This window comes from Falco biarmicus, chromosome 2, assembly GCF_023638135.1.
Source record: "Falco biarmicus isolate bFalBia1 chromosome 2, bFalBia1.pri, whole genome shotgun sequence".
Taxonomy (NCBI): domain Eukaryota; kingdom Metazoa; phylum Chordata; class Aves; order Falconiformes; family Falconidae; genus Falco; species Falco biarmicus.
In genome coordinates, this window is record NC_079289.1 from 3,762,935 (window position 1) to 3,790,086 (window position 27,152).

General features: G+C 41.8%; 1 protein-coding gene and 2 long non-coding RNA genes across 5 annotated transcripts; 1 reads left to right on the top strand and 2 right to left on the bottom strand.

The window, feature by feature from the left end:
* Nucleotides 1-917: 917 nt before the first annotated feature.
* LOC130144468 (uncharacterized) lies at nt 918-7,491 on the bottom strand. Its single transcript, XR_008820141.1, has 3 exons — nt 7,369-7,491; nt 6,560-6,926; nt 918-6,267 (listed from the first exon to the last, which is right to left on the bottom strand). It is a non-coding gene; the product is annotated as an uncharacterized LOC130144468 (long non-coding RNA).
* A 4,146-nt stretch (nt 7,492-11,637) lies between these two features.
* On the bottom strand, nt 11,638-24,887 carry THAP12 (THAP domain containing 12). 3 transcript variants are annotated; one of them, XM_056328200.1, is made up of 7 exons: nt 24,697-24,851; nt 19,915-20,117; nt 19,304-19,412; nt 17,479-17,599; nt 15,835-15,942; nt 14,791-14,827; nt 11,638-14,499 (listed from the first exon to the last, which is right to left on the bottom strand). In XM_056328200.1, exons 4-7 carry the CDS (start codon nt 17,491-17,493, stop codon nt 12,578-12,580), a joined length of 2,082 nt encoding a protein of 693 aa, XP_056184175.1. In that variant the 5' UTR covers nt 17,494-17,599; nt 19,304-19,412; nt 19,915-20,117; nt 24,697-24,851; the 3' UTR covers nt 11,638-12,577. The 3 variants fall into 3 exon arrangements, with proteins under 3 accessions (XP_056184175.1, XP_056184173.1, XP_056184172.1); XM_056328198.1 differs by lacking the exon at nt 19,304-19,412; XM_056328197.1 differs by lacking the exons at nt 19,304-19,412; nt 19,915-20,117 and having other exon boundaries at nt 24,697-24,887.
* On the top strand, nt 24,303-26,992 carry LOC130144467 (uncharacterized). The gene is made up of 2 exons (XR_008820140.1): nt 24,303-24,731; nt 25,323-26,992. It is a non-coding gene; the product is annotated as an uncharacterized LOC130144467 (long non-coding RNA).
* Nucleotides 26,993-27,152: the final 160 nt, after the last annotated feature.

The following is a 27,152-nucleotide window of genomic DNA, read 5'->3' on the forward strand; positions in this document are numbered from 1 at the left end:
TCCAATCCTATTATATGGATCACATTTAAAAACTAGAAGAATCCCAATGTGCCTGGCTTTTCAATAGCAAAAATTAAACTAATTACCGTATTTGTCTGCTAGAATGTACTAAGTTGCCAGGCGGAAATGGTGTTAACAGTTCCGCATGCTCTTACACATGCTATTCTTTGACATGGTATTTTTAGCCCAGTTTCTGAAAGAAAGAATTTTTAAAACCCTGCGAATGTGCTGGGGTACTTGTGTGATCTTATCACGCCTTCCACTAGTACCTTTGAACCAACTGGCCAGTTTCATACAACTATGGGGAAGGAAGACAGGTCCTGCAGAACTACGAGAGACAGTGATCCGTCAGCTCCCCCTCACTACAAGAAACTGCTGGATGTGGGCTCACCTTTTATCAGACGTCAGAGAATCCACACAGGTGAGCTCCCCTTGGAACACAAATCAAGATGAAATGAAGCTTCTTTGGCTCTGCTAATCCCAAAGTAACTTCAAATCTTCTCTTCAAAAGGGCGAGGTGATGCCATGCCCTGTACTTGTATTTCTCTGACAGACAAAAAAAAGGTCACATCACACATTTCCTCAGCAATCCTTCCCATAATATATTTTTTTAATAATCTCTGCTCCATCAGTGTGTTTCCAGGTTGACATTTCCACTGTGTTGGGACATTTGGAACAAATCTACCTTTCAGTATGACTGCATTCAGGCAACATAAAGTGGTAGCTTAGAGGTGCTTCAGGACACACAAGACCCTTTCCAGTACTCCCATCATTTACAAACACCCACATAAGGGGGGATCTGAGCCATCCTTTTGAATCAAAGCTTTAAAGCCGTTTGTTTTGGCCTCCTTTAGAGCTGCAGGCCAAGTGAACTACAGCCATTTGTTCTGAAATCATAAATCTCACAAACTATAAAGTGGTTTCCTAATCCTTTTATTTTACAGGGCACACATTTTCTCAGTGAGCCGTGCCCCTTCTTAGCTGTGATTTAGAGAAATCTGCAGGATGAAACCATTCCAGACTTCAGAGCTGGATTTATCCAGCTGTTGTATTTTCCTTATTTTCTGGGCTGTCTGCTTCCACAAATGAGGTGCTCCAACCTGTCACAACCACCCTGTAAGAAGGAAAACAAAAGGATCAGCAGCAGCAGCACAACAAAGCTGAACCTGGAGCCAAATAAAAACTGTTCTGGATATTCAATTCACTAATCTTTCTAATTAAAAAAAAAAAAAATGAAACCAAAAACCAGACAAGACTGAGACATGAAGGGGTTGTGGCAGTGGCGGGTGGCGAAGGGAGACACGCTTGAGCAAACAGATTTTGAGGTCTGCAAGGACATCCTTCCACTGGGCAGGATCAAAGTAACACTGCTGGAGTGCATTAGGGAAAAAGTCACACGTGAATTGGGATCCTGGTGGTCTAGGAGGCAAAAAAAAAACAGGGGAGGGGCTTTGCTGAAGCTCCCCGTGACCATTCCTACTGCAACAAAATCCTGCACTTTAAATACCTCACTGCTGTTGAGACCACAACGGGCAAAAAAACTAGTAGGGATATCACAAACCACATACGACATCCACTCTTTTGGTCCTTCCCGGCCCTCCTGCTGTGTGCATCCTCTCCTACATCTGCAGCACAGCACTGGGTCTGCTCTCCCACGCTGAGATGGTGGAGGCAGGTGATGGCATCCTGCCTGGCTGAGGGAAACCACCTCCAGAAGACACCTCCTTCAGCAGCAGCTTAGCAGCAGTCACTCATGCTTTGCACAGGCCTGAACGTGCTGGTCTCTGCCATATCCATCACATGATGTCATACATTCATGAGGTGGCTGAGTATGCATCTGAAGACAGGGGTTTCACTCATTTTCGAGACCTGGAGGACCTCCTCCTAGGTGTCCCTGTCAAGAGTCAAAGAGGATGGGAGATGTCTCCACAGCAGCGCAAGGGAGCTAGTACCCTCACAGTGAACCCCTCCTTCAACAGCACCATGCACAGGTGGAGGACGTGGGAGCAGATGTGTAGATCACTGCCCATCTCTGCTTGCACAGGGAGAGGGAGCCAAGCTCTGAGTTACCAGCAGGTCTCTAGGGAACAGCCAGGGTCATGTCAATAGTCCCCATCTCCATTCCCATTCCCTACCCCGATCCAGTGGAATGACAGAGTGACACTTTGCAAAGAACAGAGAATCACCAGTAATTTTCCATCTGTAATGGGATATGGGCACAGTTTATTCCTAAAAGTAAAAGCAAATAAATGCAAGAAAAATCTAGAGCTGTCAAACACAGCACTGCTCTCTCGGCCCTCCAAGTACCACACTTGTGCAGTGCCTGGCAAGCTTCAGAGGTTGCTGCAAAATAGGTGTCCTTTTCAAACACCTGTAGGAACAACTGTTCTTGAGTGTTAAAATGTCCTTCATTACACAGTGAGGGTTTCATTTTAATAACTCTCTGCATTGCAACGTGAGTTTGCATGGTCCGGAACAGTTAGCCAGATGCTTGAGCTGAATCGTGTATTCAGAAGTAACAACAAAATAACAACACACAATGAACACATGAGCAGCATCTTTTACGTATTAGACACAAGTACAGTGAAGTGCTGAGAGCACAGAAAAAGCCACAATTTCCCACTTAGTTCTGCTGAGCTGATACTGAATCATAAATGTGGGATAACTTTCCAGAACAACTTTTCAAGATTTAACTGCAGCATCTGGAAAGTCTGTTCTGAAACACACTACACACCGATCTCAAGAACTCCAGGAGATTTGCACATACACAATCATTTTGCATTTAGCTTGGATCTCACCTGTATAGAAACTGAAGTTTATCTGCCTACTTCACATTCCTAGTGAGAAACTGTTATTGCCATATATTTTTCCTAGTATACAGTTTTGCTTCTTGTTCCCTTTTTTTTTTTTTTTTTTTATTACAGGAAGGAAATAGAAGAACGTCAGGTCTAAGGTGCCTGCTCTGTAATACAACACACATTTTTATTCCGCACAGAAAAGGAATGCCAAGTTGTTCAAATATCAAAACAGTTCTTCCCCTCACCCTGCTGCCGTAACACCTGTAACTTATCTATAAAAGTAAGCAAAAACCCCAACCCTAGACAAAAGATTTGCTCACTGCTCAGCTGTGCACTCACTCTAATTAAACGAGCTATCTAATAAATTGAAAAGCAAAACAAAAAGAAGATTTAATTTGTCTTTATCTGTTATGCAAATTAGTTGGATTGGGGTGGTACTGACATTTGATTTTATATAGTATTCATCCAGGTTTTTCAACTGAAACTTTCTGTAAACAGAAAATGATCTGTGAACTGCTCTGTTTTCCTGCATGGCTCATTCAGAATGAATGAAACTGGTTTTAAGATGAAATATTTTATTTTGATGATATCTAACCATACAAGTTTGTCTTAATTTGTCTTCAATTTAATCACGAGAAGATTAAAAATTTATAAAATTTTGCTTTACACCAGATTATGGCTGCTTCTGTAAAAGATACCTTCCTTTTTTTACTATTCAGGATTATTGTTGAATCAAAAATACCAATTATTTTATAGCATTGTTCCCAAATTCTTTCCTAGCCCAGGAGAAGCAGTTACTCTGTAAAGGCTATAATATATTGAAATATCCCTAATTAAAAAAAAATAATAATCCCAAAACTGCATACTCCTAACTCTTTATGCCTTTAGCACATTGAAACATCTACTGTGCAGCAGCTCTGGGACAAGCAAGGAATGCAAGACACATTTTTATCTGACCTAGCACAACTCCTACATGTAATAAGATATTACCAAGCTGTCTGTAAACGAAAACCCTAGTGGATCTCTGCTCGGCTCAGGGAAAGTATCACAGTACTTCAGGAAATACTGATTTGCTGGAAATGAAGAAATTAATGTATTAATTTTTTTGTAATTAGATAAACATGGGAGGTAGGTTTCTGAGTTAGCTGCGGATAGTTAATATTTTGAATGGATGTTTCCCACCCACGCTCCTTCCCTATACTCACACTCCTGTCTCCAACCTGTTCCCACCTTCTTTTCTGCAGAAATATTCAGTTTCAGGGTGCAAGTACCGGCGTGAAGAGGAACCTGTGAAGCAGAACCATTCATAAACTGCTGGCACCGCAAGAGGGGACAGCGCTGTTATGGGAGAAGAAGCTTGAATAACCAAAACCACATGGAATGAGTTTCTAAGATTCTTCCTCTGCTGGTGATCCTTCCTTGTCCACTGCTGACAAAGCATGAACCCAAACAGAATCTTAAGTTAGGAGAGGCTGTCTTAGCTTTTATGAAGGCCATGGATTGTATGTTCATTTACCACAAAGTAACTCACCCCTGCTACCTCTTCTCTTTAAGCATTGTTGGTCGTCTTTCTGCTGTCTCTCATCATGCCGTATCTGTAAGTTTCCTGGGCTAGTAAGACATTGTTTTATAGCACTAGGCAGGGCTTTGACAGACCTTGATGTCATGTTCTGATTCACTGCAAATTTTTCATGTGACCAGATAGAAGCTATAATCACTTCAGATATCTGATAACTGGGCCTCAGATCCCAGAGACTTTACGAAAATAAATCAATCAATGACATAGACAATATTCCATTAATGGGGGTCGTATGAACATCCACATTTATATCTACATGGTCTCTTGCATACAAAAGTGAGTCCTCCTGTGTCCCAAGCCAACCAGGAATCCTGGAGCCATCTCCCCACCTGCAGGAGGCTGGGTGGCTCAAATCCTCATAGCTAGAACATCTCCTGCTAAGCACGCTCAGCAGCTGACTGCCAGGGTGACCATCACATCTCATAACATTCTTGATCAGTGAGAAAACAAACAGAGGAAACGCTGCAACTTTTTATTTTTAAATACTGTAGTATTTAAACAACAGGCAACGACTGTACCAACTGCTCAAGCCAAGAATAAGTAGCTGTTCTGAGTGGATCCTGACTGTAGCGGCTGCTGCAGTCAATGGGTAAATCACCCCTTGGGGGTTATGCCATTTAGGATCGTACATTACCGATTAATACACAACACTGTAGTAAGGGCTGTTTCCTGCACTCACCCCTGAGGGAACTCTTAGGGGACACTCCAGTGTCAAGCCTAGAAAGTTCTTCCATCAGTTTGAGCTATTTTAAGGTCACCTTTTCCCTGAAGACTGTAAGAGTAGTTCCCTTGGCTGGGCTCCCTGCACAGCCAAGGTTACAGAAGGAAAACACAAATCTTACTTAATATTTGAAGAATGCTGGTATTTGAAGAAAAGTGAAGAGAAACTGTCTGCTTTTCTACAGTTGTGTTCCATGAAGGCAACGTTTTAAGATGGAGGGAGAAACAGGAGGCTAGGTGAGAAAATGGATGGGTTGGTTTGTTTAAACCTAACCTGATACCTCTTGGTCATTATGAGAATACAAACCAGTCTCCTAAAGATCAGAAGCAACGACTAACATGTGAACTGGGATTGAGAAGAGAATGCAGCTTTGTAGACAAAAAAAAACCCAGAGGACTGTTGGCCTGAAACTGGAAGGGGAAAGTAAATGGAGTAAAGTAGAAAAATATATAGCATATATAATATTTAATAGCAGAAATAGAATACACTAAGATTCATCTATTCTCTGAACCACAATTAAAATGAGGGAATGTATCAAACAAGGCAAATTTTAACACTGTTTAGGAAGATTTCATTGTCACAGTATCTACTGAAAGTCACCTGGGGAATGTAATACCAAGGCAGTTAAGCTCAGTGCTCTACTCAAATGCTGAATTTTGTTCCTAAATGAAGAGTTTCAAAACCTGTGCTTCTTCCTGCCTTTAACTGTGCATACCCAACCCGATACTGCTTTAAAGCTCCTTTCCACGGAGCGGGATAAGGCTAAACATTTTCTAAAACCCACAGCCTTTCAATGCATTTCCAGTTGAGAAATATAAAATACAGGCATCCAAAACCACTGACCTTTGTAAAGTATGAGTTCAGAGGACAGCAAGTTAGGCATAAAATTATAGGCCATACGGGGGCAGAAAAATAGCAGCCAGGCCTGGAAAGAGACCTGTCCTCCTTGCAGCTCTTTGCATGTCAGTGCTGGGAGAACAGTGGTGAGACCTGAAGGACTATGTAGCAGCAAGGTGTGCAGTAGCTCATGCATACCTTGGAGAAGCAAATAGAGCAGAAAACTGTTGCATCAGCATTTTCAGCATTTTTTTCCCCTTGAAGAGTTTCCCAAGAGCAATGGTGCCCTCTCAGATGGGAAATTACATCAGGCTCTAGCTGGATTGTCCTGCCTGAAAAGGTGCAAAGAATCAGGATTAGAGCTGCAAATCTGTTCCATTATCCTCATTGTTAGAATAAGAATGTGAAATAGTCTGGAAAATACAGGAATACCTGATGTTAAACTGTACACGTTACAAGTACTTTCCAAATCCAGCTTATACAGTAACACAGAAGGGTGCCTTTACATATGCCAGAACCCACACCAAAACCGCAGGTTTCCCAATAAACACATCTTCTGCGACGACGATACACTTACAGGATTAAAGTTTATAAGAACAACTAAACGAAGAGAGGTCTGCTCACCTGCCAAGCAGTAATTCCTTCAGGCTTTCTGCTGTTTCTGCAGACACTGAACAGGGTACCCTGTTTTACGCACAACATTGACTTGCAAGATGCAGTTTTGTACGGTGAACTTGAAGTCTTAACGTCAGTGCTCAGTTGCATACTTCCACTTAAATCTTTTCAGAGCGGAGTGGAAACTATCTAAAAATTAGCATGCATTTATGCTCATGTCTTTTTCCTAATTTAACAGTTGTGTGCTTGGATCTTAGGGTACAGGGTTCAGGAGGAGCTGGGTATGGCATGAACAAAGTCTCTCAGCAATAAGCTGTGTTCTTTCCCTCTGGGTGTGATTCTTCTTAACCAAAGCATTGCTCAGCAATGTTGACATCTGCAAGACAAAGAAGAACTTCATCTGGCTTTGCGTATTTTATCTACATATATATATACACACACAAAAAATGAACCAAAAAGTGACTTAGAAGTGTTAATTCGTTAGGCGAAGAAAAGTTCTCCAGGGTGCAAAGCCTCTTTTCTCAGTGAGGTTCCTGGCACTCATATTTTTCTGTTACTTTTTTATTATTAAAAAAAGGACTTTGAACCTGTATTTTTTTCATCTTAGTATGTACCTTTGTGGTATCCAAAGAACTCCAATAGTGATATTATCTGTCTCTTTCCTCCAGGGAGGAATTCATGCCAGACCATGATATTCCTGCTTATTCCTGGAGCACAGAGCCTCACACCAAGGTTAAGATAGCAAGCCTCCTTGGGGGCGCGGGGAGGGGAATGCAGGGGGAATGCGTATCACAGCACCATCCACTGTATAACCGTACCTCCTGCAGATCCCTCCCCTCTTCTTGAGAGCTGTTCAGCACTATAAATTAAGAGTTCAGGTCTGTATCCTACTAAGGCTGATCTCTGCATGCAGATACCCAAGGCTGTTCTTCAGCAGGATATGCTCACCAGCAAGGCTTTGCCCATAGGGATATATTCCTCCATGAATATTCTTCTCAGGATATGTACACGTGGCATAACTGGGCTGCAGCCCTTGAAGTAGTCTCTGATTTTTTAAAACAGATGATCCACCTTCAGCTTGTTGAGTCCCCCAGCTTAGAAAGGAGGTCAACTGTGCCTTTAGCTGGCTGCCTGCATGCTGGTGGACCTGCAGGAACAGATGCAGATCCAACCTTCCCAGCGCTGTCAGCCTCCTTGCAGCCACCTCCCCTCCATGCCGTGTGAGGCACCCCCTCGGTCAGCAGCACAAAGCTCTCCAGCCCACACCGGCTCAGCCTGACACCACTGCAGGAGAAGACCAGGACCCCACCTGGGCTTAAGTCTGGGCTTACATAGTACATAGGCTTAGAGCATCACACAACCAACGGACTGGTGCCCTTGACCACCATCTCATGTATCACCCCACCCCTCTCCTGCTTCCGTCACAACCCAAACCCACAACCACTCCTTCCCAATAGCTCATAAATGCCTTTCCTCCCCCAAGTTAGCAAGTGCTAACTGTATGGAAGTGCCCTGCTGCTTCGTTAGGAAAAAGCTGAGAACTTCAAGTTCTTCTGCTCTGGGAGTAACAGAGGACCAAAAAGTAAGGTGCTGGTGCTAAGCTTTTGCCCTCAACCACCATGTCCTGAAGGCAGTAGATACTGAAGTCTCCTTGTTGCTAGATTCTACCTGCTAGAAAAATCCCACTGAGGCTTCTGTGCCATGCCAGAGGTGTTGTCTTGCTGAGTCTACCTTCTAGAGGTTCTTCCAGAAGTAAGGAAAGACAGTCCTTTCCCCAGATCCTCAGACATCTGCTAGCTGAAGAGGCAACAGAATCTGAATTTTCAGACTCCAGCAGCCACGTATGTAGTCCCAGCTCTGACTGTAGACTGTCACAGATGGTCAGACTTAGTAGTCACCTCTCAGTGAAAGATGTCATGAGACACTATTGGCATATTTGCTGAACTGCCTCCAGCCCTGCCTTTCACAGGGATCTCAATTTTTAGGTGTAAATCAGTGCTGTTTAGTATCTCTCAGCAAAGGTAAAGCTGTAACAGGTCCCTCTCCTCCAGGTGCTGCAAGGGAAGCCTGTACTCTAGTCTGGACTCCATATGGTATGCTCGCAGGCTCACAGCGTGGCTTCTCAGCAGGAAGGATCCTAGGTTGCCCCCACAAATGTTTTATAGTGTTGCTGCTGGTGGAGCATGTGGTCACGAATGCACAAGGGTTTGTTGGAGGTCTGTAGATAGCACAGGTGGCCTTGGGGGATGATAAAGGCCATCATTTAGTCTGTAGCCCAAGTTCTACAGCTAGGAAACTAATATATTCCTGAAGAGCAGTGATGTCAGTTAATATGCACAGGGGGTTGTTGGGGAGTCTTATGCAAAACACTTACAAAATAGAAGAATGGGACTGCACGGGCGTCTGCTCTGTCACTGTTGCACTACTGCTTCTCAGTCTCACTGAACAAACTTTACTAGCACCTGCCTTGCCTTCAAGGACGCTTCCAGGGATAACTGTTGCCAGCTAAAACAGAAGACACACAGGCATGGTTTTAAGAAAAAAGCAAGCTTGCTACATTGAAATAAATAGAAACATCGGACAACTATAGCAATAATAAAATGAACAATTATTGCATTATGGAACATGCACATTGAATTTGATTTGATTAACAGTGTTACTCTGTAAAGCAAACTTATGATGAACATGCATCTATTTTGAAACCGCTGAAGATGTGTCTAAAACTTCCAACTCAATTTTTTTGCCAACACCTCATTACTTATGATCTAGGGTTTTCTAGATCAATCAAGATCTAAAAACCCAGATTTGTAAGTACTGTTTTCCTTAGGGAAAGCAGGCAGCATTAGAGGTCTGGAAATTACTGAATGTTAAGCCTACTTTGGGATAACACCTATTGTTATTCTAGGTTAGCAACTGCTGCCTGAAACAGATCCAGGAAAGAGATTTATTTTCATCTCCTTGGAGTAACTAGGATGTTTCTGGCAACTCGAGATTTGCAGTGTTGCACAGAAACAGCACGTGGGGGGAACAGGATAGCTGCACCCGGAATCATTAAGCGGCTCTGGTCCTCTGCTTCTTTACAGCAAAACCCTCATGGCCAAACAAGCAGGATTTCTGCAGACAGTGACAGAAATAACACTACAGGAGACAGAATGCTACATGCTAATTTTTCAAAGAAGCAATTTCTGAATTTTCTAACAGCATTTCCTGTTTTCAAACAGGAATTCTGCACATGGGAAAAGAAAATAGATTTTGTATATAGAAACAAGCATTGCTTTCAAAGCACAATCAGCTGAGCAGCTAAGGAAAACCCACTTTCACTGAAATTGTATCTCAGCAGTGATACTTAAAATAATTTGAACAGACCTGTCACTTCATTACACAGAATGTGCTAAAAGCCAGGTCAAAGCAAGGTAAATACCTCAGATATACCTTGGCAATACATCCTGCCAATTCAGGGCAGTATGTTTAAGATGATAATTCCCTCTGTCTCAAGAATCTGTAAAAAAAAAAATGGAAGCAAAGTTTACCTTCAGTGATTATTTGTCCCATTTTCAGACACTTCTCTGTCAGTCTCTGACCTGCTCTAGCAATAGCATTCTCTTTACAATTATGTTACCAGATTCTACTTCAGTCACACCCTTTTGCTGCACCTGCAGAAATAAGAAGGGAGCCACTACAGCTGCAGTAAATGGTTTTCCTCTGCACAACTCTCTTCAGTTAAAGGGGTAACTACCACTGCAATCTGTGATTCTTGTGGTTCTCCGCATCCTGCCAAACCATCGCTATTCAGACTACCTGCTACAGCTTCCTAAGCGATGCACTGATGCATCTAAAAAATGAGGCATTCCTTACCAACAGGACAATTCAAACAGGCTAAATAAGCAGCTTCTGATTGATTACAATCTAAGCATCTCTGTGAAGGGCAAAGCAACGACTGAACACAACAAGCAATCAAGGCTCTTGGAGCCAGCTAATTAGCAACGCTAGTCACAACGATATGTCTCAGCTGAGCTCCGGAAGACACTTCAGTAGCTAAAGGAGTGTTTTACTGCATTTCCCTTCTTCAATTTGCCTCAGTACATTGGTCAAAAAGATCTCATTTACACAGTCAGAAAGTAGTCTTCAGCTCTGCTGGCCAATTACACAGCACTGGGTATCAATTTTCCTTCTCTGATTATCCCTATAAGCCTGGGCTCATCCAACCTGACTTTACTGGTGTGGGGCTTACCAGCTCAGAGGTCACGACCACCTCGCTTTGTTGCATTTAGCAAGGGAACTCACAGATGTTCCCAGGATAGGAAAGATTTATTTATTTTATTAAAATTGCAATTGAGATCTTTAAAAAGAGGACAATTTTCTATATAACTTCTAATTACAAAATGCCTTTAATAGCATTAACATAGATTTGGGCTATTTTCATCTATTAAGAAGAACAGAGCAAGCTATTAGCTAAAACACTTTTTACTGATCGAGACAACAATTGCATTAACATGAAACCATGCCAGAAAGCATATAACTAATAGCAGTGGAAAGAAAAGATAAAACTTTTTAAGAGTAATTTTTACTACTCCAATGTAAATAAATGCTGCTGAAAGCATTTCTTAATATGTACATAGCCACTTTAATATCCAAGGCTACTCAGTAAAGTGTTGGGTTGTTGGGTTGTTTTTTTCCAAATTTATTCTTACTGTTTGACCATGTTAAATATTAAGAACTGTATTTGTCATAGTCCCTATAATCATGCAACTCTCTGTTGCTGGGGGCTTTTCCAACTGTAACTGGGAAGTATATAAAAGACAACTATAAATATGTTATAAAATTGACATGCATCAGATAGCTGCAAAACTTAACTTTTCAACCATTTCAAATTTAATCAGTTTCCACCTGTTTCAGTTAGACAGAACTTCCACAATTAAAAACACTGTATTTCATGCCATCTCAAAATATTTGTTTCCTGTGTCTTAATACAATGCCACTCACTAGAATTGCAAGAACAATGGAGAAAAAATTGCCAAAACTTAAAGGTACCTTACAAAAGAACACACATTCTCAGGCACAGCTTTACTAAGAAATTCAATACTATGTACAAAGCAATTCACATTTTATTTTAAATTGCAATAAACTGTACAAAAATGTTTCATTCTTGCCAAAAATAAACAGCAATATTTTCAAACTTACTTCTAGACAAACAACAAACTCTTGTTTTAATCTTTCCTGCATGAGTTTACAAATAGACAGTAAGATGCATGGGTTTGTGTCAGTCAGGATAGAACTAACAGATTTAAATGTTTGTAAAATAAATTTTAAGTTTTTAGTGTCTTTTAGGAGTTTCAATACTCCTGCCATGCTTGTTAAAAGCCTAAAGAAAAAGAAAAATTGTGTCTCACACAAAGGAATGTAAACAGCCATCGTGAGATTAAAGAGGTTGACTCTCCCAATGAAACCGTAAACGTACCTCTATATTACTAACATTCACTTTACACCAAGAACAGTCCACAGCACAGGGATCGTGCAATAGCTGAATCCACTCTCCAAAATGCCAATTTAAATATACATCAAAGACTTTTTCAAAAAGTTTTCAAGAATAAAATCCTAAGTAACAGAACTCAAATGGATTATCCTCTTTTTTAATATCTTGTGGTGTGGGGGGGTGGTGTCCTTATCCTAATTCATGAGCAAATATATAACTGCCCCATCAGATCTACAATCACAACGTACTTTTTCCATGATGCAATAACATAAACCAGCACCTAGTTAAGTCAATCGGATGTAGAAAACACCTCTGCCAAGAGCATGGGCTTATTTTCAGGCTTTGTTTTGCTTGCATAACACATTTAATGAGACTAACAAAACATAACTTGGGTCACTGACCACAGCTTCTTCTGTTTGAGACCTAAAATAGAAATACAACTGCAATGATTTTTTTAATTTCACAATTTTTTTCCTCAGCATTGAAACTCAATTAATAAAAAGCTGTTTCAACAGATCGGTTAGAGCTTAAAAAATTAAGCATCTTCTGCTCCTTCAGAGTTGTTTGAGGTCGTCTTGAAATTCCACTTTATCTGGATAGAGTTTAATGTAGGTGTCCACCATTAAATCTAAGTCATGTTTTATATCAAAGTTTATGTTCAGCAAAGCTAGGTTGCTTGACCTTTGCTCTGTCAAGGTGTTTTTCAGGTATGCCTTTAAGCGCTTTCGTCCCACTTCGTATTTTTCATTTTCCACCTTCATCACTGGAAGTATGCACAAGACTTTCAGCAGTGCGTAAACATTAGGGAAAAACTTTATGTCAGGCAAGTGAAGTGCTTCGTAAATAGTAGCTGGAAGTTCAATATCTTTTCCTCTGTGCTTCCACTTGATTCTCCAACAATGAAGCTCAGCAGAAAGCGTGTCTGGATTAGGCAAGTCATTTTTGTACATGTCCGCATGATGCTCCTCAGAAGTATTGAATTTGAGCTGCCCCATGACTGAGGGCACTAACGATAAACACTTGAGAGCTTTTAAATGTTGTTCTGAGAATATATCTTTTAATTCTTGAATAATGTGCTCCACTGTGGGGACACTAAGGATTTCTTTGTAGTAGTTTTCTGATGTTACCTCAGAGTCTAAGTTCCCCTGTTGTGCCCTGCGAAATTTTCCTGGGAGTTTAATTTGTACGTCCAGTTTTGTAGCCAAATTTGTTGCTTCCTCAAACCAAAATTCATGGTAAACTTCAATATTCTCCATCACTTCATTCAGAGAATGCAACACTGCTGTTAAGCTGCTAGCTGCAAAAAACACATCTGATGTTTGTCCTTGGAGATTTTTTCCAAATGCTCTTGTAAAAGACAGAACATTTTTCAGGATTACGATAGTGACAATGAAGTCAAAATCTGTCAATGCACTTGAAAGTACAAATGCTCGACCGGTAATAAAGTTGTTCCACCTGACGGATGAGTCACTGCTTACTGCATCCAAGCACAGCACCAATGCTTGCATGAGGTCCACCAAAACCTCAAAAGTATCATGCCTGCCTGTCCACTGAGAACGGCAGATCTCCTTCAGCTCATTACCCTTCTCCTCATTGTTCTGAAAAAGAACAGAAATTGTGTTGTCCAGTTCTACTAGTAATTCTGGAGACTGATTAAACAGACAGCAAACTTCTTCAATTGTTCCTAATGCAATGGAAACACCAACAACCGGAACGGATTTTGCTAGCCAAACATTTAAGGCACACGAGGAACACAGCGTATAAACAGCTTGTGGATACTTTTCCAAGAGTCTTGTAGCCACAACTTTCATTTTAGAAGCAAACCCACTGGAGACAATGTAGGCTTGACCTCGACAGTACTCCATGTTTAGACCCCACTTTTCAGTAATAGTTGCGTGAAACTTAACAGCTAAAATTTCAGGATCAGCCTCATACGGCAAAAAGCCTATGAATTCTTCTCTTAGATTATGAGCGTCATCAACAAATCTCACCAACACTGGCAAATGTTCCTCTCCTGCTATGTCTACTACTTCATCAGTGACAATAGAAAAGAAGTGCGAGTCTCTTACTTCCCTCAGCGTCTCTTCTCTAACACAGCTTTCACAGATCTCAAGCATTTGTTTCTGCTGAGTTTTTGAACAGTACTCAAGATTGACTGCAGTCATCTCAAATCGTTTCCTCAGAACTTCGTCTCCAGCATTTATTCTATATTCCAGTAGAGCCTGAAAGTTATCTGAAGTAAAGATACCTTCTGGCAGCTCGTCAACATTATGGCCATCCAAAGGAATATTTTGTTTGCCCATTAGGATCAAAATTTCAAACAAAGACTTAAGGTAATCTTTGTTTTCTCTTTCTTCCAATGTCAAGGGGCCAGCTTCTTCCTCTTGTTCTTCCCCTCCTTCTTCTGAGACAGTATTTTGTTCATTGCTTTCGTTCAATTCTTGAGTTGCCTGTTCCCGTTCAAAAGCTTCATCAACTACAAAAAGTAAAATACTGTAAGTGTCAAGATAACATGAACAAAAAACCCCATAAGATTTGCTTTCCCTTACTACCCCCATTACTTTTTAAGTTGCCGGAGCCCAGAGAAGAATGTTTCCAGTTTATAAGTGAATGAGTATTTCACAAAGAGTTTAGACTGCCTGTTTGAATCAAACAGGAACTCAATTATCCTCCTGATATATGTAGGAACTTAGTTATGTGTCCTGCATTACCTTGTCAGCCTTAGTAAACAATTTTTTTTATGAACTCAGTTATTTTGCTCACTTACTCTTTTGTTGCTTCAGTGTTCTTATTTCATCTTCACTCTTACAAAAAAACAAAACAAAACAAAATTGTATTGATGATGTCTAGCACATGTCCTTCAAATATTAGAACACATCAAGACCAGATACAAATTCTGCAAATGAGACCATTTTAAGGGCATTAATATTTACCAGTAAGCGCTAGAAGGTGCAAGAGAAGGAGGTTTCTTCAGGTAGTGTATTGCTATCACAGCACGTATCTACTAACTAAATGACAATCACCTGCTACTACTTCTAAGACTCCCATACTTATATAAGGTGTTTGTAATAATTATTAGTAAAGAGATTCCATTCAAGTATTCTGTTTCAGTATGAGCATGCACTGTCAGTAGACAGAAACATCTTTAACTTATTTTCACTCAATAAACACTCGAACTCACGAAGAAGTTTAAAAATTGGCTGTAATCTTCCAACATACAAGCAGAGTTTAGGAGTTGAATTCCTCTTAATTGTCAGCTTACTTATAGAAAAAGTGTCTCTAGGTCCCTGTGGTTATAAATCACACAAAAGAGGTATCAGTAAGACACAATTCCACAAAAAACACTTCTTGATCTTGCTTTTATACATAGATTATCTTTCCAGAACAGTAAGCTAAAATACACATCTGAATTGGTGCAGATTTCAGAAGTTAAATGGGTGAACTGAAGATCACAATCAATTTGTAGCATGAATTTCAGGGTACCGTGCATAAGTTGTATTCAGTTAGCGCTGTAATAACAAGCAAAAGGAAGTTATGCACTTTCTTTGGAAGACAGAATCAGTTCTGGACCAACACATTTCGTTTTCCGGATTATTTCATCAAACCTTCCTTAGCAGACAGAATTTACATCAGTATAGTATTTGGGCATTTAACTTATAATCCACAAAAAGATACTAGAATAGGCAGTACAGAAAATGCAAACACTCAAGTGCTTAGTACTGTTACTTGACATTTTTGCATAAAAGTTTCACATGAACTTACTTGCCTTTATTGTTTTAATATTAAAAAATATCTTTCATTAAAAACTTACGAGCTCTTTTATCCTTTTCCTGTGTCTGCTGTGGGGATTGTTCAGGTGACTTGTAAGATCAAATATAGTTGGCACGGCATTATCCCGTAAAACTGTCCTGTAAGGGCTCTGTAAGAAGACAGACACCTAGATGAGGTATTTCTTTGGGGAATTCTCACTGCGTGTGCACAAAAAAAACCAAAAATTTCAGATGCCATGCTTTTTTTAAAAAAAAAAAAAAAGTATTTTTACTTTCTGATGTTTGAAGAACAGAAAGCTATGCTATGCAATTCGCATTTCAGGGATATCAAGAGACCACTGAAAATGAGGAGAGGTACTAAAGAAAACCCCAACCCAAACCACAGATATTATTTCCTCCCTTTTATCTTCACATCAAGGACCCCAGATGCAATAATTTTAATTTACTGAAATATTATGATTAAAAAACCCCCAAACATACATTTCGGATAAAGAGACATTTATGTATCAAAAAGGAAACACTTTGTTACTATTGTGCTTTGTTTTTTATCACTTATTTCACAATTCTATAAACAATCACATAAACATTTTCATTGTGAAAGTATTCAACTGGCTTCTTTATGTAGACTTACAAATTCGACAAAACACTACTGTAAAAGGTCATATTAAAGAAAAATTTATCTGCCAAAAGAGCACGAAAAGGAAAAGACTTCTAGATATCATGTAAATGTTTCTAGCAGTTAAATACTAAGTAAAACTTTTGTATTTGGATATACTGTAAACTTATGTTGTCTAAATTGACTAATTTCCAGTAGGTATGATATTTATACCTGTCATTAGATTGAAATAAGTTTCACACAAACCAAGATTCATAAAGCTTCTTTTCATATTCAGAATTACCTTCAATATTCATTTGTTTGTTTCTGAGATGCAGGCTAATGAGAGACCTTGTCACATGTAATATGACCAGGACCTCACAGTCTGACCTGCATAGTTTAATTATCCTTCTTAACTAAAGGACTGATTTTACCTATATATCAGAGTGAAATTCAAACTCGATACAAAGCCCCAGGTCCACTGTTTCCTACTCTTACATAAGCTCTTAAAATCAACATTATCTTGTTAACAAAAAGAATTGAAAGCCATTATTTCATTAGCAGAAAACACTGCCATGATTTTAGCTGGATGAAACGTAACAGGAACCAAAAGCTTGACAGATGCATGTTTAAATTTCTTGGTCACAACAGTGTAATTTAACCTGATCACACCATGTACACACTTCTGTAACAGCACATTAATGATTTTAAGTAATTATAAGTATGTAAGCTTACACACTTATACCAAATAAATTTATACAGTGTTGTAACATCTAGTGACAATAAACAAAATGAGCATTGCTTAGCATGAGGAGAACTGCAGTGAAGATTAGTGCTCCAGAAACATGTTAAACCAGCAGCAGCAGTTCTGCTCTTCTCTTCCCCGACTGCTCGTTTCCACCTCAGCCTTTGTGCCAACATCTGCGAGCCTGTGTGGTGCCCTGGACCATGACAATGATCTCAATTAAGACTAAGAGATTAATTTTCCCAGGGATAAGTTACCTAGAAGATCAAAGATTAAAATGCAGCATTCTGATGAAAAGCATTAGTCAAATTTTGCAAGATGCGATAAATGCTTGGTTTTACTTACACTTCTACATATCATAGAAGTCTCAAAATGCTTAGCACACAATCTGTAATGCTTGTTGAGTTGATCTGGAGTTTTATCTTCTAAATCTGCCCTTCGACAGTTCTCTACCCATCTTTGACATCTGCATGCAAGCAAAAGAATTAGCTAATTTTAAGTTAAAACAAAACCCCCTACAATTTCAACCCGTACTCAAAACTGGATCGCAGTGAACCCTGCCTTTTATGTGAGGCTGAGGAAAGTTCTGTACACCTTCTGTTGTTACATACCATCAAATCTTTTTATAAATCTGTTTTCCTCCCTTTGCTCACCACTTAGCACCACCCCAGAAAATTCAGGATTCTTTTCCCTTAATTTATATATTCTTGCTTTTTCTCACACACACAACAGATTGTAATGCAGTTGCTCATGAAACCTGACCACTTAATTCTCACGAATTTAATCTTAAAAAGAAAACTTAACAAAGAGATGTGTTTGTAGACTAAAGTCATATAAAGTTTTTGAAGGCAGCTATTAAAATAGCTATCTTCTCTGCCTCCCTCCAAAACACAGCATTTTTCTTATTTATTGTGGTCATTGGGGAGTTTTGAGTAGATTTTTGAGAAGTGCCATAATAACAATTAAAAAAAGCAATCATTCTAATGACAGTGCTCAACATGCCTGAACTAAGTTATTGTTAAGATGTGTATTTTTACAACATCTACTTCTGCTTTAGATTAGTTTTCTGAGATATAACACAAAGCTAAGGAAACGTTTCCCCTTCTAATACTGCTTCTCTTAAATACGCAAGATATCATTTCCTCTGGTGAGCAAACCACTTGCAGTAATTGATGTAAATGCATTAGTTAGCTTGTATTTCCCTCAAAGGGGTCTATGCAATCGCTTTCTTGCTACAGATTTCTGAGCAACAACATGCAGAGACAGATGCTGCAGAGCTACTCCAGTAAAACTCACATGCCATTTCATTTGTGCTGTAAAAATACATATATATGAATTAACAAGACTCCAGCACCTATTGATATCCCTGTATTTAAAAATCTGGGGGCAGGGAAGTAATCTCCTTCCTGCAAAAATAATCCTCTGCAGCAGCATTATTTTAATGCACTTGCTTGCACCCTGTGGCATCACAGAGCCACCAATTTACAATGGCACACAAGTAAACAAAGTTGAAAACACACAATACGGAAGACTAAAAACCTTCACATGAACTCCACTGAGGATTTGTTCATTATTCTAACTGTACACAGTGCTTACACAAGCTCCCATTCCTCCTAGGGTAAATCCTTACCCAAACTCAAGAATGCCCGAGAAAACTACATTGTAAAGAATTACAGTAATACCAAAATAATTCTACAGCAAAAAGGAAAGGAACTTTCATTACAGTCTGTGACTTTACTTTAAAATCCGTCACTGTGCTACATACTTTTCAACACTGGTTCATACTTAAAAGTGTTGCGTTGTTTGCCTTTTTAAAATTGGTACATGTTGGCAATGTCCACAAAGTTCCAGGAACCTACACAGAGAAGTTACATGAAGAGTCTATTATTTCAGTACAGCAAAGTGGGTGAGATCTTCCCACAATGCAATCCTGCTGAAATTCATGAAAGTGAAAAAGCTACTCTGCCTGATTAAAAACAAAAGGCTCTAAACAGCCTTTTTCACTCCTAAATTAAAAAGAAGATGGGTCCTGACCCAAGAAACAGCTAGAAGTTGTTACTGCATTAAAATACAAAAATATTTTAAAATTATTTTTGACTACAAACATGTAAATTACTGCTCACAGGGACAAGGAGGGAGCAAAATACTTAATGATTATTCAACAACTTACGAAGGAGGGCTGTCCCCTCAGATGTTTTGGTGGGCAGCCCCAATGAGGAAATCCACAGCTCTGAATGGATTCACCATCATCTACTTTAACTGAGCGCAGTAACAGGCACCTGCGATGACGAAAGGGGGGAACCCTGAATTCTGATCTCTGCTGGGTAAACGGTTTGTGTACCTTAACTTTTAGTTCATGCAAAGTACCAAAATAACAGTGGCAGCAAGTGCCATAAAACAGGAATAATTTCTAATATTGCTCTTGGAGATCCACACATAGTATTCTTAATATGACTTAAAATAAGAAAAAAAATGGTTTAATATTTTTTTTTTTTTGTAGGACTGCAGATCTGGTGCTCTTGCCTGGACAGCAAGATCACCCCAGTAAGAGAACAGGAGAGCGTTCTTCGCTAAACCAAACTGTATAAACACAGTCCTTTAGCATGTAAATTAGATTGGATCTGGCTCTCATACTTTCTGAGTGGGTGCTGATTATTAGGTAACTCATAAACACTATCACATCAGGCTGTCACAAAAGCTGACAAGCCTCCCCTATAGCTAGTGGGGAGGGCTTCAGTCCAAAGGGGTATGCAGCAAAGAGCCCAGCCCTGGTGTTCTTACCTGCCTCTCTCATTGACCCAGTGAAGCTGAGGAAGACTGCCAGGGAGCAAAGTCAGAGCTCCTCACATTACGGTAACTCCTTTGAATCACCTCCTGGCAACCACACAGAGACAAATCGGTGGCAGCGATGGCACATCTAGAACTGGCACAGAGTTGTCAAGGACAGCCAAAAATCAGCCTGAATCCCTTCACCTCCAGTGTTGCTGCCAACCAGAGAACAAGTTAAGTAGATACCAGTAACAGCTAGGGACCAGAATCAAACTAATGAGCAATGGCAAAAGATACCATCAGCTCTTCAGAGGGGGCTTACTCAGGAAATGAGTCTCACAAAGATTAGATTAACCACCCAATCCTCCTTTCCGTTACCAACTTCTACCATTACACAGAACTGGCTATGGCCATGGCCTCTTGTGCCGAAGTCAACACTGAGTACATGATTCAAAAGAAGCCCTCAGCATGCAGTGCCCCAGTTTGCAGATCCGGCTCACACAGAGGCACCAAGTCCTCACACCCCATGGGTGCAGCAGATCAGTAACCAGAGCTCTACACATCTAGGAAAGCTGGAGCATTGACATCCTCTCAAGTAGCTACAGGACTAGAGGGAGATGGTAGAGGTTATGCAGCTGGACTCAAACACACAAACTCCATCTGAGTCTGAATTTGGCCCTTCAGTCTTGCTATGAGTTTGGCTCCAAATAAGTTTGACTTTCCGAGGAACAAAAACAAAGAAAAAGGAGATCAGTCCCCTGAAATCACCCAGCATAGCTCTGCAAGGTATTTCCCAAGCAACAATTCAAAAGATTTTAGAATAAAATTATGTGTAAGATTTTGTCCAGTTTTTTGGTATTCAGCTAACGCAGACCGTACACTGTTGCACAGATGCTTTAGCTGCAAAGCATCTGGCACAAATTAAAAGCCATCTCAATCCAATATATTACACCACTGCTTAGGTATTGCTCATTAGCTTTTAAGGTTTTTTTCAGTCACAAACTTTACATTTTCAGAGATCTGCTGACATCTCATGGAAGCTCAAACGGCATTTTATTGAGGTGCGGATAGAGTGTAACTCATTTATGTTACCTCAGTAGTAGTCAACTGCAGCAGAAGAGCACCTCTCAAGAAGTATTTTGTTCTAAATACTCACACCTCCCTTCACTAAAACCACCGTGACAGTCACAGACATCCTTATTGAGGTCTATTTACATTCATGTTTGATATGAAAAGACTATGTACCGTTCATTAAATGCAGCTGGTTCTTTTTCAAAGCCTTATCTGTGCACCCCTTCTAGTTTTCTGAGGTAGTAGCAATAAAAGATGATAGTCCTAAATAACTGGTTAGCTCTCACAGAACTGCAAATACTCTGAAGATCTGACTTGAAATACCTTACTGGAACTGCTGAGCACTGAAATGGGAAAGTTGTAAAGGCAATTATTCAGTTATTGAGGAAAAACTGAAAGCAGTAAGGTAGTCAAGAAATACAATGGCTGTATTTCTCAATTATTTTTATTTTTTTCTTGATTGAAATTTATTTTTAAAGATGCATTCTAATGTCATTAGTGTCAACTTTCTCACCGTAAGCTGCCAAGTGCAGACAACACATTTCTGGCATAAAGTACTTTGCTTGCTAGACCAGTTTGACCTATAACGGTAAGAGGTTTCTATGACAGCAAGCAGTACAAGCAACACATTGTCACTGACAACTGCAGATGACTGCTGTAGTTCAAACCCGAGAATAAACCACTAACATGCTCCGGTCTACAAAGCCAGAAGGTTGCATGGATTTATAATATATAATCTGCTCTGGACATTTTAACATAGGTTTAAATGAGAAAGGCGTTAAGATATTGGGGGCGGGGGGGATGGGCAGGGAACCTGTTGAGAACTTCAAGAGTGTTATCTTTGTCACTACATGTTTTTAAGAGCACAACAAAGACACCAGAAACAGTTTAGGTATAGCTTATCCTTCCTTTAGACAGTGCAAAGGTCTAGATGATCCTTCAGGGTAATTTTTAACTCTATTTTCTACTATTCTGTTACAGGAACATTAATCGTATTAGCATGAACTACTTCAAGGGGATTATGAAGTAGACGTGCACTCAGAAAGCATGAGAAAGCATGCTTACTCACACACTGTAGAAATGTGAGCCAGTACATGGTTCCTAAAAACATGTCTGTGATCCAGATCAACGTCTGCAAAAGAAATATCCATAAATCTGTACGATTCCAACCCCCTGTAGCTGGCAAGCATTCTTTTTTTTGAAAGGGTATTTTATTTCTAAACTTCCATAAATGTTAAAAGTAGTAGTATTCTAATTTTGAAATACTGGTGTGTGTGTTTTTTAGAAATTGTCTTTAGAATATGTGCATTGCTTAATTAACTGCACACTTTTTAATGTATCTATGTATTACTACCACAGAAGACATTCATTTAAAATGTCTTTCCAAGAAAAATTACGAACTGAACGGGGCATTTTCTTCACACGCCCAGTAACCAATTTTGCCCAATCTGACATGATCCAGATTTCACAGCACAGACTCCTTACAAATTAAGACTGAAATCCAGACAGCACCAAATCTCTTCAATTCCTCACAAACTGCAGTCATCCCTTGGACTGTTTAAGTCTGTGGCTCTCACGGGACAGGGTGGAAAGTGACAACACTAGGTGAAATCATACAAACGAAAGGTTAAGAGAAGGTAATCAACTATTTCCATTTTACTCTTCATTAAAGCCATAAACGTATGTAATACTGGTTGTACTACAAAACCTCACATGTATGGGCATCAGGAAAGAGGTCTGGTTACCCTAGCATTGAATTCACTCAGGAGAGCCTGATGACATCTGAAAACACAGCTTTAAGCAGCAGCTACTACCTATAGGAGCTTTTTGTATCTTAGTCTGAAATCACTTACAGGGGACTGTTTTCTAAGAAGAAATTATGTACCCACAATTCCCAAGTGTTTTGAAATTTTCCAAAAATCAGGTCAAGTAGCTTCAAGGAAGGAAGCAAGTGGATGTCAAGTATAAATCATCAAAAATTTCAGCCTTAATTACCTACTGTTAGGAGATAACTGGTATTGCTCTAGTGCCTATGCACCTTCGAAAATTGTAAGGAGCAAGTTAAGTCAAACGATTTTAAGAATATTATCTAGATTTAAATGTGAGGTTGTACGTGGGGGTTTCCATGTCTAAATGCATGTTTTATTTTTCATGGTATTTTCCATGTCTTCTCACTCACACGCTTCTCGCTTTACCAGTGCGCCACTCCTTTTCATCTGCTGGGAACTTGAAATCCTGTCGCTTTTGCTGTTGCTTATGATGCTTTGCCACCAACCACCACCCTTGCAATCCTGTGACAGCTGCCTGTCACACTGGTGTCCTATTTGCCACATTGCACACCTCACTGTCCAGCACCACATCACCTCAGTACACACAGGAGGACTGACGGACTTCCACCACCTGAGCCAGTCCTGACCCTGCGCTGGCCACCCACAATGCGTGGGCTCCCCTGGCTCATCCCATTGCTCCCGCAGCTTCTAACAGCCACACACCCCATCTCTGCCGCACACTCCTAGCAGATGTGCAGCCTCACACACACACCCCCAGCCAGGCAGGCCCCCACAGCCAGGCACTCCATCACACTTCAGCCCGCATCCCCCAGCCAGGCAGCCTTCACACCCTCAGCCCCCCACTCCCCTCACAGCCAGGCAGCTCCTCACGTGCCCAGCACCCCCCACTCCCCTTATGGCCAGGCAGCCCCTCACACCCGTTTTTGTATATATATTTATTTATATTTATACATATAAAGCACCTACCACCATATTGATAAACATTCTTTGAAACCACTCCTGACAGTAGAGTAAGAACAGGAGTCAGTCTCCTCACTCACAGAGCCCCCACTCTCCTCATAACCAGGCAGCCTCTCACATCTCAGCCCCCCCAACTCCTGTCACGGCCAGGCAGCCCCTCACACCTCAGCCCCCCTCCCAGCCAGACAGCCCCTCAGCACTACCCACCCTCCACAGCCCCCCCTTCCCCTCAGGGCCAGGCAGCTCCTCACATATTCAGCACCCCCCACCTCCCCTCAGGGCCAGGCAGCCCCTCACAGCCTCAGCCCCCCCGAACACCCAGGCAGCCCCTCACAGCCTCAGCCCCCCCGAACACCCAGGCAGCTCCCACTCTCCTGACAGCCATGCAGGCAGCCCCTCACACCTCAGCCCGCGCCCCCCGCAAACCAGACAGCCCCTCATCCCCCCCCCCCCCCCCAACATCACTAGGCAGCCCTTCAGCGTCCCCCCCGCCCCGGCAGCCCCTCACCCGCCCCCCCGCAGCGGCACCGCCGCCTGCCACCGCCACTCCCCCGTCCCCCCGGGAACAGCGGCGGCAGCGCCAGCGCATGCGCAGCTGCTCGCCCGCCTCCCCGCCGCAGGCCGGAGGGTCCCGCGGAGCCCCGCCCCCCCCGGCGCCACAGCGCGCGCGGCCTCCGCCAGGAGAGCCAGCAGCTCCGGACGGCTGCGGCCCCCCCGCGCCCCTCCCGCCCCGGCCCCGCCGCCGCCGCACCCCCGCTAGGTGAGCAGGCGCGGCAAGGGGGCGCGGGGGGAAGGGAGAGGGATGGAGACGCCTCCCCGCCGCCGTATCTCCTCAGACGGAGCGGAGGGCTGCGGACCGGCGGGGCCGGAGGAGAAGAGGCGAGCGCCTCCACACCCCACCCCCCAGCCGCCAATCTTGCGGCGCGGGCTGCCTTCCTGAGGCGGCGCCGGCAGTGCCCGGCTGGGGTCTCACCTGACCGGGTCCCGGGGGAAGCGGAAGAAGGCCAGGTCGGACTGGGTGCTCTTGCGGGTGCAGTTGGGGGCCGCACAGAAGTTCGGCATGGTCCCCCAGATTGGCGCCGCTGCCCCTTTAAATGCGCGGGCCGGAGGGAGGGGGGGTTGTATGTGGGGTGGAGGAGGAGGAGGACGGGGGGGGGGGGGGGGGGGGGAGGGAGGGAGGGGGGTAGGGGGGGGGAAGCGGCTCTACACTGCTGTGAGCGGCCGGGAGGATTCACCGCCACCCTCCGCCGGGACAAGAGCCGCCTCCTTCCCACAATGCGTCGCGCCAGGCCACTGGCCGGAGAGTGCGCATGCGCCGCGCCGTGCCGGCGGGGCCCGGATAAGCGCTGCGCGTGCGTCCCGGGCGCGCCACCGCCCCGCCCAGCGTGCGCGCGGGCCGACACCGAGCCTGCGCGTGGGGGGGGGGGGGGAGCGGCCGCCGGCGGTGCCGCGCATGCGCGGGGGCTGGGCGCGCCGGGGCGGAGAGCGGATTGTAGGTGTTCGCTTCGTCGGGTGTGTGTACCTTAGAAACGGAATTGGGGGCTACAGCGGAATCATAATCTTCTTCTCTTGTGTGTTTTCTTCTGTTTTGCTTTATAGGAAGAAGTTTGCCTTATGGCCCGGATGGATAATGACAGGAGCCACTTCCGTTTTAAGTAGAAGTCAAACAGGGAGTGTACCGAGCATGAGGGCTTTGTCAGGCTAAAAATGAAACAAAAGCCTAGAAAAAAGAAACAGGAAAAATAAAACTGGATAGCTGGAAGAAGAAAAATATTTATTCACCAAATGTGGCCTGCTAGTAGTTTGAGGGAGTAGATACAGTAGCTGTGAAACATATAAGTTCTGATGGCAAATGGTAATTGTTTCAGGTTGGGCTTTAGGAAGCGTAATTCAAACATATTAGCCAAAGTCTGTGTCTTTTCAAAAAAGCACATAAAGGAAAAACAAACAAAAAAAAGGTACTCGATTCCTTTTGGCTAACTTTGAAACTTCGATCCTTTTTTGTTTGGTATGAGTTGGACAAATTCTGTCTTTCACATGAGGAAGCCTTGCCGTCAGGTGCCCTTCAGACTCGAGGCATGTGTCTGTCAGTGGACTAATTGCAATAACTTCAATTTATTTGGTGGTATTTCTTTGCTAGAATTCTAACTCTGGCATTCCTTTTAAGTAGTTTTGAGTAGTTGTTTACGCCAGTGCTAAACATAAGCTTAGCTGAACCTGACTGCTTTCACTTCACCGGGTGATCACCAATGTTCTTCTACAGTGAACTGTATACAGGAGTTAATCAGATCAGGAAACTTTTTTTAAATAGGGTCATTTAGCTTTAGGTTAGATTTAATTCAGGTAACTGCCATCTGATTTGCTATGCGGATTGCATAAATGTTCATGCTGACACAAGGGAACACAGAGCAGGATTATGTTCAATCGCAGTAATAGCTTAGGAGCATATTGTATAATGTTAGTGTGAAATTTAAAACACTTAAAACAGGTTTCACTAGGCAAAAAATACTTCTTCAGCATGAAATAGTAAGAAAATTGTCTTTTGCTCAAGACTGAAGGGCCTTTTCTCCTCCAGATTGATTCACCAAATAAAAGTGTGTGCATACTGAAACTCCTTAGGGTTCTGAACAGCCAGACAAGAATGTTACAGTGGCAATATTAAAAAGAAATTAACCAACGTATTTCTGAACTGCTAGTTCTGACAGAAGCATCTATTGGTATGCATCATTTCAATCATTATACAAGGATGTTATGGCTGTTATCTTCAAATGTGTATGTAGTTACGTATGAGCTTTCCTAATGAGCTGAATGCAATGGCTTGTCCAGAAAGTTAACTTACTAAATTCTGCGGGGTGATGTTTTCTATGGGGAGACTAATTTTTAAGAGATCCCCATATAATGGAAAGAAAATGAATGTGATTATTTTCAAAACCTAACAATGTTACCAGTAGCCCATTATTTTAAAAGAAAATTGGTTTACATTACTACTTAGTTGGAAAATTCCAAAATTAGCTTTTGTTGTTGAGTACAGGAAATCACCAAACCCTTTGATTTTTCTGGCAGAGTAGCCTTTGTAGTGTACATGTATAATTTCTTTCCTGGTGATTTTGTGTGTTAAGTGATCCTCCAGATCACTGAAGTATTGTTCACAGTGTGTTTCTAAGTGTGTCTGTCTGTTGACATTGAATGGACATTATATACTGTATTAGTACTGTTGTACATCTGTATTCTCTGGATAAACTATTAAAGGAATTTTGTGTTTGTGTGGATTTTTTAATAGCTGTTTTTTCCCTGCTGTGTCATTAAGTCAGCTGTATCTTAAATCCAGGATGCTCTATCACATAATAATGGTTGTAAATTAACCTTGTAATGTACTTCTGGAAATCAACTGCATGTCTCTTTCCCAGGCTGAAAGTCAGGATGCCTTTA